Source organism: Pteropus vampyrus, unplaced genomic scaffold (assembly GCF_000151845.1).
Source record: "Pteropus vampyrus isolate Shadow unplaced genomic scaffold, Pvam_2.0 Scaffold36, whole genome shotgun sequence".
NCBI lineage: Eukaryota > Metazoa > Chordata > Mammalia > Chiroptera > Pteropodidae > Pteropus > Pteropus vampyrus.
Genome location: NW_011888817.1, coordinates 3,380,541 through 3,393,400, shown reverse-complemented (window position 1 = coordinate 3,393,400; position 12,860 = coordinate 3,380,541). Strand labels below are relative to the sequence as shown.

The window sequence follows — 12,860 nt, the reverse complement described above, 5'->3', positions numbered from 1 at the left end:
TGGCATTACTCCCAACAATTACTCTGGGGAAATAATGGAAAAAACGAAGACTCAATTTCCTCCAGTTTTCATGAGAAAACAGCCCTGCTTGTGTAGAACTTAAGATTTTATCAACAAATACTTAAAACATGGGTTGACAATTTGAAGAATTCTTTTGTACTGATTATTTTTCTGTACACCTAAATCTTATAAGTATTCTGTGGCCTTTTTTACTGTTAGCCGTGATTGGGTGCAAGGAGTCAGTTGCTTTCTTGTGTAGTTGTTGACCGAATCCAAATGTCTAATCAGTCAACAAATTGGCTGCCTCTTTAAAGTCACATCTTACCACAATTTAGTTGGGTTAATTGTGTGCATTTATAAAATAAACAAGCCACTGGGGAGAAAAAGCAGTTTATTTCATGCTTCAAATTTGTAGACGCACATTTAGTACTATATAAACTTGTCTTTAGAATCTAATTTGTCTCAGGCAATAGCTCACCAGAATTTACTTGGAGAAATACATATTGGCCATTCTGCCTAAAAATATTGAAAAAAACCGCCAAATTAGGAAATAGGGCACTTGCACAATCAGAAATTTTTAACATCCTCACGTTTTTAAATTTACTGTTGGGCTGATTTTATACTTAGCATGTATTTTTAAGGTGGGTGAAACATGTCATCAAGGTATTATGCAAGAAATCACATCTTTTGCATAGGTGGTCCCCTGGGCTGCACTTACTGGTAACAAAAGAAATACACTGGCATCAAACTATACTCAGGTTATAAAAATTGTACACAGCCATTATGAACTTTTAAGGTTGGAGAGACCCTTCAATGGTTAATCTTTGGGCTTAAAGGAATAAAAATTAAAATAGTCCCATACTGCTTTTCACATCTCTTAAAAATAGGAAGTGTTTTTAGCAGCTTAAAACCTTTTCAGTTATAGTTATATAAAAGTTCTTATTACACTAGGATTTATTTTGAAATATAGTTTACAACCAGATAAACTATAACATACACACACTGGCACTTCAGTACAAGGGCAGACTTTAAAATCAAATTTTGGACCTTTAAAATTAGGCCATAGTATAAAAGAGTCCATGGTCTCACATTCAGCAAATTCATACTAAAATATTCTATTTTGTAGGATAAATGCCAATGAAACTTTACATATGCTACAAGTTTATTACATATATTTACATGGCTCTTTCCTAGGTACTCAAACTCACATTATATAGCTCCCTACTTTAAGCAAGCTTTGTAGGGATATGAGGCCAGATCACTGTCAGAACAGCTTATGCAGTACTATATTACAAAAAATGTATTTTACTGTGACCACCAAATACTGTTCCTATAAAAATGGTTTTGGTGCATTTGTTGGTAGTCCCTATCCACTGCATTTAAGAAATGGGGCCACTGGGGTACACTGTCTCATTCTAAATAGCCCCTAGTGCCCCTTCCACATTCAACACCTTCAGTTTACTAAACCAACTAGAAGAAAAATTCACATTTTCTTTTGGCAGTGCATCAGGTTGTTGGCGTGTTACTGGTTTTGGTGTTTCTAGAATTAAATTTTCCAATACTCAAGTAAGTTTGTTTTCAATCCCTGTATGTCTTAACTAGATAATTATAATCAGATTCCCTAGTTTTCAACAAGTAAATCTACTGACTTACAAATAATCTTAAATCAGTATTTTACCCTAACAAGCATTGGAAAAAGTTGATTCCTTTATCGTTCCCCAAGTCTAAATGTGAATGGTTTCACTTGAGTTACTCAATTGAGAACACTTGATATCAAGTAAAATGATCAATTATCAATTATTTAGTTATTTTACATTGCACTGACGCTACCATTACATCACAGTGCTCAAGATGAAATCTTGTATTTTCTACATAGCAGTTTTAGATAAATTTCCCTAACGAATTTAGTATGAAATTGACAATTATCCTTAAATATAACAATTTAAACATTAGTACTTAATCTTATTTTATACCTGTACTTTGAGTAAGGTTTTAAGTTGAAATGTCATTATTTCCTTATCAGAAGGATTAAAGGAAACAGGAACCCAGTGGCTTGGTGGTTTAGGAAGAACACTTGGTGACGGTGGTTCACTAAATTTGGCTCCAGCATAGTTCTGGTTAGTCTGAGACTTAAAAAGTAAGCTGGGACTTGATAAGCTAGAGTTCCAATTTTGATTATTTGAAAAATTTTTGTTCTTCCCCGCATTTTGCATGGCCTGCCATGCAGCTGCTGATGCATTATAAGTATGTCCTCTTTCTTTTTTCTTATGAACAATCTTCATCTGAGAATTCTGATCCTTGGTCTTCTGTCTATTAAGCTGTTGTTGGTTCTTACTAACATTTCTAGATTGAGGGGCTGGAATGTTATACCTCTCTCCACCACCCATCTTCAACTTCTTTGTCACCTGTAAGTGAATGGAAACAAAATACTGAGTAAAGTTACGGTAAAAAAAAAAAAAAAAAAAATCAAAACTTTAAGCAGCTTCTACAGCCCAACTTGTAATTACAGAAATCTTGGGGAAGACTCAAAAATGTGCTATTCAGCTGCTTTAACTTCATTATACGTTCATACTTCATTATATGCAGTTTTTATTACAATCCTAAGAAAAATAAGCTAACCCACAAGTCTGTAAAATCCATTATTTAAAAATTAAAATACTGGTTTAGGATGAGTCCACAATAAAATGTTTGCCCCATTACAAAGTGAATTTTTTTATACCTTTCAGTCTGCTTTTCAGATCGCAGGATTTCCACTACTTGTCCTCTTCCTTGCTGCCAAGCTGTTGCTTTCTGACGGATCCTTTCCTTTGTCTCAATACAGAAGTTTTCATGGGCCAATCTGCAGAGTCCAGCCTAGGAGCTGAGGTCAACATCTGAGTCTCCTCAGCACACAAGTTTGAGAGAAGTCTTAGCTAGAAAAGTAAAAATTACTTCATTAATTCAAATCAAAAACACGGGAGAAAGTGATTATATTTACTACAGAAATAAAGATTGGCTACTCCTGAACCTAAAAGGCATAAAATCTGAAGACGGTTTTCTTTGACCTTATAACTCATCATTTAAGAACTCTTCTCTGCCTTGAGATCCAAAAACACTTTGCTGGGGAATTCTGTGACAGGTGTCCGCCAAGTCCCCCAACAAGTTGTATCTTTTTCCTGGGGACCCTTCAGATTCACACCGTTTTTGTGACCACAATGTTAAATCAAACTAGGAAAGCATTAGCCTTTTTAAGCCATAACAAAAACTGGCTTAAAATTAGCTTCCTAAAAAAATGTTTTTAAAGTCTCACCAGTTTTTCAGTCTTTCGACATCACATCCGTTTTCATAAAGCCTCTTCTCCCCACATGCCTATATCACCCGTATTACTTTTAGTTATGAACATTTTAACTCCTCCCCATTTTAACATAAGTTTTCATACGCCTTAACAACCTAAGCCAGTTTCTAAAGTATATACAAATGCCTCCCTCAGTGAACACTGAAGATTTTGTTTTCATGGACATTCCAAGAAGCCAAGTTATCAATAAGCCCTCTTTTTGGAAGAGTAATAGGGCCTTCCGGACTATTTTAACAGCCTTAAGTAAACAGTTCCTGGACCTTGAATCATAAACAACGCAAGCCTGGAAAGTTCGCTGCTTCCGATGGGGCTTGGCTTCCGAGCGGCTCCATCTTTCTCGAGCCCGAACCGGGAACCCTGGCCGCCTGCGTCCCACCCGGTTCCCGGATCTCGCCTCCTTCCCCCAACAATGAGGAGCGCGGACGCCAACATGGCCGCCCCCGCGGCGCCACCGCCACTCACCGACTTCAAGCTCGGACTGCGGCGGCGGCAGCTCCTGCTCGGTGACGCAGCCCCCTCCCCTTCCAAGGAGAGACGAGGCACGGAACGAACAAAGCCCACGAGCACCGACGAGTTAGTTGCTGACCAACTCGGCGTCCCTACCCGACCTCCTTCTTCTGCCTCTACCGACAAAATGGAGGTGGCAACGAGCGCAGAAGCGGGGCCGAGAGGCACAGCGACCAATCAAAACGCGCCAACACGTGGCCCGGCCAATGATACGCGGGCCACCGCCTGTTGCTGGGGCGGCCCGGGCGACGGAGGGAGGTGGTTGTTGCCGAGGGTTTGAAATCCTCTCCGAGAGGAGCATGTCGGGAACAACTGCTGCGGGCCGGTGGCTGACACCGGACTCCTGTTGGAGGAATCCACCCAGCTGTTCCCCGGCACCCTAGGCCGCGGTGGTGTCTGCCCTTAGCCCGGGCAGCTAGTGGGGATCGCGCCGACAGCGCCGGACCCCTGGAGCCCGCTCCCCCAGCGCGCGCGCGGCACCTGGGAAGGGGCTCTTGCTGCCTGCCGGGGCATCACCTCCATCCTGGCTCTCCGGCTCGCAGGCCCCCCGCCGTTTAGGACCCGGGTGGTTTTCCTCACCGGGGAGAATCACTTTAGGTGCCATTTGGTTCCCGAGTTCAGCTCCCTGGGCCGTGGAACTCGTGTTTTACAGCTGGAAGACTCCCAGCAAAGTTGCTTTCCGAGGCCGCTGCCCCTTTGCGCCTGACACTCCGGAGCCTCGTTCTCTTTCTCCGCACGGGAACTTATTTGCAGCTCCCAAAGCTTGCAGTTCTTCCTGTCCTTCCCACCCCTGCCTCAAAATTCTTCCGAAGTTGCCGGCCCTGTGAACGCGTTTCCGACGAGGCACGGACGAAATTGATCACTTCCTCTTTGTGTCCCCACTGGTCCTTAACTTTGTTAGATAACTCTATCATACCGTCTCGTAACTACTCGTGGCTGTATCTGCCCACGCCTCCCCACACGTACACGGTCGCGGGGCAAAGCCAGATTTTATTTTTCTGCGCACAGTGCCTCGCCTGTTGTAAGTGCGCGAGAAAAATTTGTTATTCTCCTTTCTGCCCAATTTGCAAGTGAAAAGCAGGAGAAAGGATAAGAGTTCAGTCCATTATGCCAGCGAGGTGCGCAGAAGGGAAAAAGGGCAAGTTTTGTGGAGTGAATGGATAAGCAACCCAAAGTGAGTGTTTTAATACCAGTTTCCAATTTCTATGAACGTATGAACATTTTCATTACAGGATTTATATATATTATGTATATTACATATAATAAGTTATACATAATTCTTTTTTTAATCGTGGCCATCATCCCCAATCCCCACCTCTCTGTTCTAGCTGTGGACCTTAAGTTTTCATAAGAAAACTGCTTAAGCGACTGCATTTTTAAAAAAAGGAGTTTGTTAATCAAATTAATTTGGTGAAACGTGTAGAAGATATTTTTGAGCATGGGACTTTCTGGTGCTAATCATATTATAGTCAAATAAGATGTATCAGATATGGTAAACTGCTAGGTTGCGGAATGTGTAATCTGTTTCCTAAAAATTCAAAAAGCTGATTTAGACATCTGGCCAGAAAATAGCCCGGCTATATTTAACAGACCAAAACTTTGACTTCAGTTAAGACCCTTACAATATATTTTTTTGATATACTGGTTTTGTAAAATGAACAGCCAGGTTTCAGTCTGAGCATTTTCTTTCTGATTCTTTTTTATCATCCAAATATCTTTCAAATTCATCCCTGCTGCACCCCCCCCCCCCCCACACACACACACCTTTCTTTCTATCCTCCACGGATGATTGGCACGTAAAAAAAAAAAAAAAAAAAGACTAAAGTGGCCCAAAATCGTATTACAGAATTCAGTCGTCCTCTGAATCTTATCTGTATAAACATAAACACACAGATAAGGTATTGGGTACTTGTAAACAAGCACATTAATATTAAATACTCTACGTCCCCCTGCCCTGAGCTAACCTGATTTGCTTACATCATTTCAATTCACTTTCACAAATTATGGTGGTGCAAGACAGGGCAAATTTCCCTGAGTAGGGAGAGACCAAGCCCTGCACTGAGAGAAGAGGGTCCTTCGGTGCAGAGTGTAGAAAGATTGCAACACACACGCCAAAGTTAGAGTCAAAAGGAAAGTCTGTTAGAAAAGGGGCCACATTCCACAGAGTGTGGTCTCCTCTCAGAAGAAGAGAGTGAAAGGGACAGAGTGAGATGGTGAGAGGGACCGAGAACGGCAATGACAGTAAGCGCAGCGAGAGGGACCCCAAGTGTTTGGGGAATTCAATTTATAGATCATTCTTTCATTCCGTGAGTTACAGTTTAAGGACTTTGTTTACTCATCTCCTTTGATATGAGCATACAGTGAGGAGGGGAAAAGGGAAGAGTACTAAGCGAGAAAGGCCTGCCGGCAGTTCCCAGCCTTTAATCCATAGATTCCCTATGGTTTTAGCCATAGGGAATGAATGGTTTTATTTGTGTAGGGCGTCACTTAAAGACTGTTTTTTCCTGTTTCCCCAGGTGTGGGAAATGGGTTGTTAGCAATCCCAGCAGAGATCTCCCTTTGTTCTGCAGGTATCTTCATGGCCTGGCTGCAGAATTGATCAACATATTGCAGTCTTTGAATATAGCCTGATTCAACATTTTAGTTCTCTTGCCTCCTCCCTAAATTAATGGAATAGGCTCTATTTTGATCTCTACTGCACAGATGAAGAATCTGAAGCTCTTTAGAGCTGAAAGCCACACACTTAGATCCAGAGCCTGGTTCCATGTTGCCCACAGTTTCTGTGAATCACCTCTGTGTCCTCCCCAGTGCCTGAAAGGTGCTTTATCCAGAGCAGACACTGACTGGCGGTTGACTGGGCTGCCGGGGCCGATCGGACAGAATGAAGCTTCCATCCTGCCTTCTGGCAGAACCAGGTTCTCTGCCAGAAAGTGAGAGTCAGGATGCCCTCAGGAGAGTGCTGTTAAAAAGCCTTCCCCATGTTCCAGAATCCCAGGCAGCCTTTCAATGCAGCCCCTGCCTTATTAACATTTACCAAGTTGCCGCAGCAGCTGAGAACTGGGGAGCAGCAGTTAAAATCACACCCTCTTGGGGATATATGATACAGCCTCTGTGTGTCTGATGCTGGTCTTTAAAGTCAGTTCCACCAACACCATCCAATTAGAGGTTCGCAGCTCAAATAGGAAAAAGTTAATGCAAACAAACAGCTCTCAGGATGTAGATTTGTCTCCAATGCTGAGAGCTAAATGCATAATAAATACTGTGGGTTTTTAATACCAAACATTTATTTAACAAAGATTTATCTGGTGTCTTCTTTGAGGCAGGCACTCTGCCAAGCCCTGGGGGTACAACAGTCAGTGAGAGTCCCTCCCAGCCCTAAAGGAACTCAAAAAAGCTGTTCCCTTTACTATTTATCAGAGAAGAAAGCTAGTGTCTGGGAGATTCATTTCCTCAGTTCTTCCTCGGAGAGTCCACGCCAATTGTAAACACAAAATCAGCTTGCTCACATCACTAAAGAGTGCAGGTTGCAGACATCATACTGGACCCTGTGGAAAGGAAGGGAAAAGGAAAGGATTCCCACATGCCGAAATTCTTTTCCAGGAAGATCTGTTACGAATTATGTATCAGCGAGAGCCAAAGTCAACGAAACTTGTTACTTAAACATTACCTACCTGATCTGTAGGTAGAAGTAGGACTAATGTAAAGAAAAGGCAAGAGAACTGAAATGTTAAATCAAGCTATATTCAGAGACTGCAATATGCTGATTAGCCCTGAGCTCCTGTTCTACAGGAGGACACCTGTAGAACAAAGGACTGCTAACAACCCATTTCCCCACACCGTGAAGGGAAAACAGGAAAACAGTCTTTAAGTCATGCCCTACACAAAATAAAATCATTCCTTCCCTACAGCTACCAAGGGAACCTATGGATCAAAGGCTGGGAATTGCCAGCAGGCCTTTCGCACTACATCTTCTTACCTTTCTCCCTACACTCTTCTGCTTCCACTGTATGTCCATACTATCAAAGGAAAATGGGTGAAGTTTTTAAACTGTAATTGATAGAAACTAAGAATGATGTATAAACTGAATTCCCTGAACACTCAAGGTTCCTCTCAGGGTCTTTTTCTCTGTCCATCTCACTGTCACTGTGTGTGTCTCTCTCTGGGCCCCTGTGAGTTCCTCTCAGTCTCTGTCACTCTCCGCCTCTGAGAGGAGACCAAGCTCTGTGCAGCGTTCCCCCTTCTCTAGTAAACTTTTTTTAGACTCTTAACTCTGGCAGGCATTTGAATTCTTTCTCGTGCTCAACCAAGAACCTTTACTCTCTTGGTGCAGGGCCTGAGCTCCTCCCAACTCACAGATATTTGCCCTGTCCCGCATCAGGACAAAAGGTGTTTCTGAAAGTACAGCTTTGGAGGACTGGCACATTTGCAGGCTGATGCTTACTGTATTTTAGACTCCGCAAGTGTCAGGGCCGCTGAGGCGATCACCCGCATTTGCCAAACCCGTGGAACGAGTCTATAGTCAGACTGACTGGCATTAAGGCTGAGTCACTTACCTCCCATGTATCAACCTTAAAACAAACTGGTTTGGTTATTTTTATTCCTTAAGCTCATGTGTGAATTCAGAGTACAACTCTGAATGCTCGCAGGTCTGTCAGCTAATGTCTTATTTCAGTTAGGGGAAGCAAGTTCTTGGAACTTGACAAAGAGTAAAGTAGGCTGCCTGCTTGATGTTGTGAGGTGGCTTAGGGCTCTGTTCTCTTGCCAAACTGGTATCAAAACACACACCCCTCCACACACCGTGAATTTGTTTCCTGGGGAAGCATCTGCTGCGCGTTCCCAGTTGCTCACACATTCCTGAGCAGTTGCAAATCAGTTCTCCGCCATTACAGCTATTTTGGTCTGATTACTAAATGGGGCACAGGAAGTCAATGCTAAACTCCCACGCTTCCTGTGACTCTGACCCAGGGGTTCTCAACCTTCAGGACCTTTGAAGGCTTCTGATGCATAGACTCCCACCCCAGATCAAAATCTTTGAGAATGGATGTTTGGGTGTTCCATTTGAAGAATAGCAGATTATGCCACTCCAAAATATGCCACTTTAGTGTAAGGAGCATTTTGAGCCAAAGGCACTAGAGAAACAGCATGTGCAAGAAGGGCATCTGATCCTCCCTCCCCTTTTCTTCCTGAAAACAGGAGAGAATGAAAGATGTCCTCTCTATACCAGGATGAAACATTCTTATCAGATGAGACGTGAATTGAGGCCGAGAATTCTGTACAAACAGACCTTGTCAAAATAACTATTTTCCTTTAGCCCCACCGCCACCACCACAGATGTATTTTAGTTACTTTTTCACAATTACATTTCTTTGTTCAACCTAGCATAAAAGCATCTAGGCTTTGCCACTTTTTTGGGTCTTCATTTCCTTATGAAGGCTCCTGTATCACTTAAAATTTATATTTAAAAAAATTGAATGCTTTTCTCCTGTTAATCTGTCTTATGCCAATTTAATTCTCAGGCCCAGCTGCAGACCCTACCTACTAGAGTAGAGAGAAAATGTTTCTTCCCCTACACAGCTGATTCCAATATCTTACTCTGAGAACTATTGCTCTACATTTCTGTAAGGGCAGTCCCCTGATGTGGGGGTGTATATTTGAAGGGGATCTCCTCTGTCCTGTGTAATCCTTAAAGTTGATCGCACCCAACAAACAACGGAAAAAGTTAAGAAACTCGCTCCTGAACACCCAGAATTGTTTAGATTCGCTTTTTAAAGTGTCTATCACACGCCTGGCCTCCCAGGCTCTGCCATCACCCCTCCCCCGCCCCTGCCAAAAACAGTGGAACATGAGAGCCATCTCCTTACGTATGAGACCATAACAATACCTGGCTCCCAACTACTCACAACCGTGGCATGAAGAAGAGACACGTAATCCTAAGCTCAGAAATCATAGAAGGCTCTAAAGAAAATCAAATGAGATATGAAACCACTCAAGCTCCCACGTCGGATGTTTACTCAGCTCGACAGGCTCTGAATTCCCATACACGTTTTTGCCTTCTGTCTTTCTCACTTTCTCCTTTGCGTTGCATTGTATTGTAGCACCCAGCATTTTCAACATATTCCAAATCTACTTTATCAAAGTGCTTTCGCATTCATTATCTCGCCCAGTCTTGGCATTAATGTTACAGGATAGGCGTCATTACCATTCTACAGATGAAGAAACGGGCTCAGCCTGGTTCAAGTCTGCAACAGAGATATTCTATCTTTACCATTTTTATTGGAGTTTGTTACATAAGTAATGTATTAACTGTAGAAAGGATTGATAAACAAAAAATAAAATAAAAATTACTCGACATCTTACCTCCCGAAGATAACTACTTGTTAAAGTTTTGAGAGTGTGTCCTTCTAGTCTTTTTTTCTATGCAATACGGTGAGCACAGACTCTAAAGACTGTCCAGAGTCAAATCACAGCTCTGTAGCTTACTAGCGTATGACTTGGCAGGCTTTTTAAACGCTCTGTGCTTTAGTTTCCTCATCTGTAAAATGGGAGATAATAACGATACCTAAAAGTTAGTGTAAGGATTAAGTCAACATCTTTGAAGTACTCAAAACAATGCCTGGCACATAGAAAGCATTCGATTAAAGCTTTTTTTTTTCTTTTTATAAAAATGGTAATAAATGGTATCTATTACCTAACTTTTTCTTCATTTTTTACTCAATATGTTATGAACATGTTTCTGTGTATATGTATATATACCTACATAATTGTTAACAGCATTTTCTGTCATTAATCTTACCATCCCCCTACTGTTCATTTCTAATTTTTTGCTAGTGTGTGCTAAACTGAACATCTTTATAGATAAATCTTTACATTCTTAAAGAAAATTCTTTTAAATAAATTCCTAGAGGTGAAATTACTAGGGTACATATATAGGCAAGATTTTGATTTACACCCCCACTATCAGGATAAGAGTCAAGTCTCAGGCTTCTGGCTTGAGGATACCATTCTCTCCCCTTATTATTCATGGCTGCTTCTCTCACACTGGACCTGTAAGAGGAATTGGTGGATTTACATAAAAGAAAAATAGTTGAAAGAATTTTAAAAGATTTTTTAAACATCACGTGTTATATATAGCCCTTTTAAGAAATATGCCTGTAGGACAGCCCTTTCTTCATGGGAACTCGATGCTAATAAGGTCTACTTATTCATCACAGCCTCCATAGCTGTCAATTTGGCAGTTAATGAGCAATGAACATCTGGAATTTTCCACTGACTCAAGCAGACCATTGTTTGTCCTCTGGCTGATTGCATGGGTTCGGGAAAAGACTGTGAGTCAAGCTTCCATGTCCCGAGAGCCTGTGTTCTGCCACAGCAGAAAAAAATAGAGATTGTCATAGTTTTAATAGATGATTAAAACTGCTTGGCTTAGTTGACACCATGGTATGACTTCCATTCTTGGGAACAGAAGGCACCAAGGAAGTCTCCATTAAACCTACCGCTTCTAAGGCATGGGGAGATAAAGCAACTCACTCAAGGACATTCTGATCTCTTGACACCAGTTCACCATGGCTAAATTTTCATACCATCTTCTTGCCTTTAACTGGTGTATCTTTATTTTATTTTGTTATAACTGTTACCTTGTGCAATTCAAAGGTATGACCTCTTGTTCGTTAGATAATAGCAGTAAGCATTGAGTACTTTACTATGAGCAAGACACTGTACTAAGCAATTTGTATGTATTACCTTATTTAATTCTTACCATAAGCCTCCTGAGGTCAATAGCATTATTATCCCAATATAACAGATGAGAAAACTGAGGCTCAGAGAGGTAGGTATGTGATTTGCCCAAAGTCACACACAGAGAACTCAAACCTGGGTTGGTGTGATACCAAAACTTCTGCTCTTGGCCACTCTGCCACACTGGCATAGTCTTCAGGGTTCATACACCTATGAAGTGCCAGAATACAGCTTGCTCTGCGTCCAGGCTCTCACCATCCAGTAAACGTCACACATATTTTTAATGCCTTTTAGAAAGGAAGCAAAGAAAACTAGAGTATTTATATTCTCCCATATGTGGGGTATTTTCAAAAGGATCTTTTTCACAAGCTTGGTTCCTGAAATAAAAGTATACCGCTGAGAGGCAGAAGCTGAGGGAGCTTTACAGTAGCCAGCTTAAGGAAGAGCTTTGCCTGCCGTGAAGAAATGGCAGCTTGGTAAGCTCATGAGGTGGAGTCGAAGAACCCCTAAAAGAGCCCATAAGAGAAAGAGGGAGCTTTCGAATGTCATCTCACCAGGAAAACACGAAGCCATCTGACAAGAGTTCTGCTCCGGAAACTTCCTTAATCTCTTTCACTTTCTTCTTCCCTGATTGCAACCCCAGAGATGTAAAAACTACAGTCAGCAAGCTGCGAAAGGAAGAATAAGGAAGGACAGAGCATTCAACTCTCAAGTTCAGAATTCTGATTATTACTTGGACTGGCCAATTTTAATTACTGAATTGAAACTGAGTCTAAATTTTAAAGTAACAACGGAATTATATTACCCAAAAGAAAAGATAATAATGAAAATAAAAATTGGTATAGCACAGACACCATCCAATCAGACATTTGACTGTTAAAACTAGACAACCAGTAGGACCATCTGGAGCATACCAGCCAAACGTTGGGCCTGCCTAAGAGTAAGGAAAAAGGTTACCTTCTCACCCTCTTCATCCACTGTCTGGAGAACCATCAACCTTGAGCAGATTTAAAAGAAGAATAAGTTTATACACAATAACAGACCACCAAATATATGAAGTCAAAATTGATAGAATTGGAGGGAGAAATAAACATTTCTAGAATAACAGTTGGAGGCTTCAAGACCCAACTCTCAATCACGGATAGAACAACCAGACAGAAGATAAGTAAGGAAATAGGGGATTTGAACAACACAACAAACCAATCAGATCTAATAGGCATATATAGGACACTACCCAACAACAACAAAATACACATTCTTCTCAAGTACACATGGGACACTCTCT

The 12,860-nt window shown here is 41.5% G+C and overlaps 1 protein-coding gene across 1 annotated transcript; it reads right to left on the bottom strand.

Annotated features, from left to right (window-relative positions):
- Positions 1–374: 374 nt before the first annotated feature.
- Positions 375–3,989, bottom strand: PNRC2 (proline rich nuclear receptor coactivator 2). The gene is made up of 3 exons (XM_011357597.2): positions 3,797–3,989; positions 2,720–2,912; positions 375–2,405 (listed from the first exon to the last, which is right to left on the bottom strand). Exon 3 carries the CDS (start codon positions 2,385–2,387, stop codon positions 1,968–1,970), a length of 420 nt encoding a protein of 139 aa, XP_011355899.1. The 5' UTR covers positions 2,388–2,405; positions 2,720–2,912; positions 3,797–3,989; the 3' UTR covers positions 375–1,967.
- Between the last annotated feature and the right edge of the window lie 8,871 nt (positions 3,990–12,860).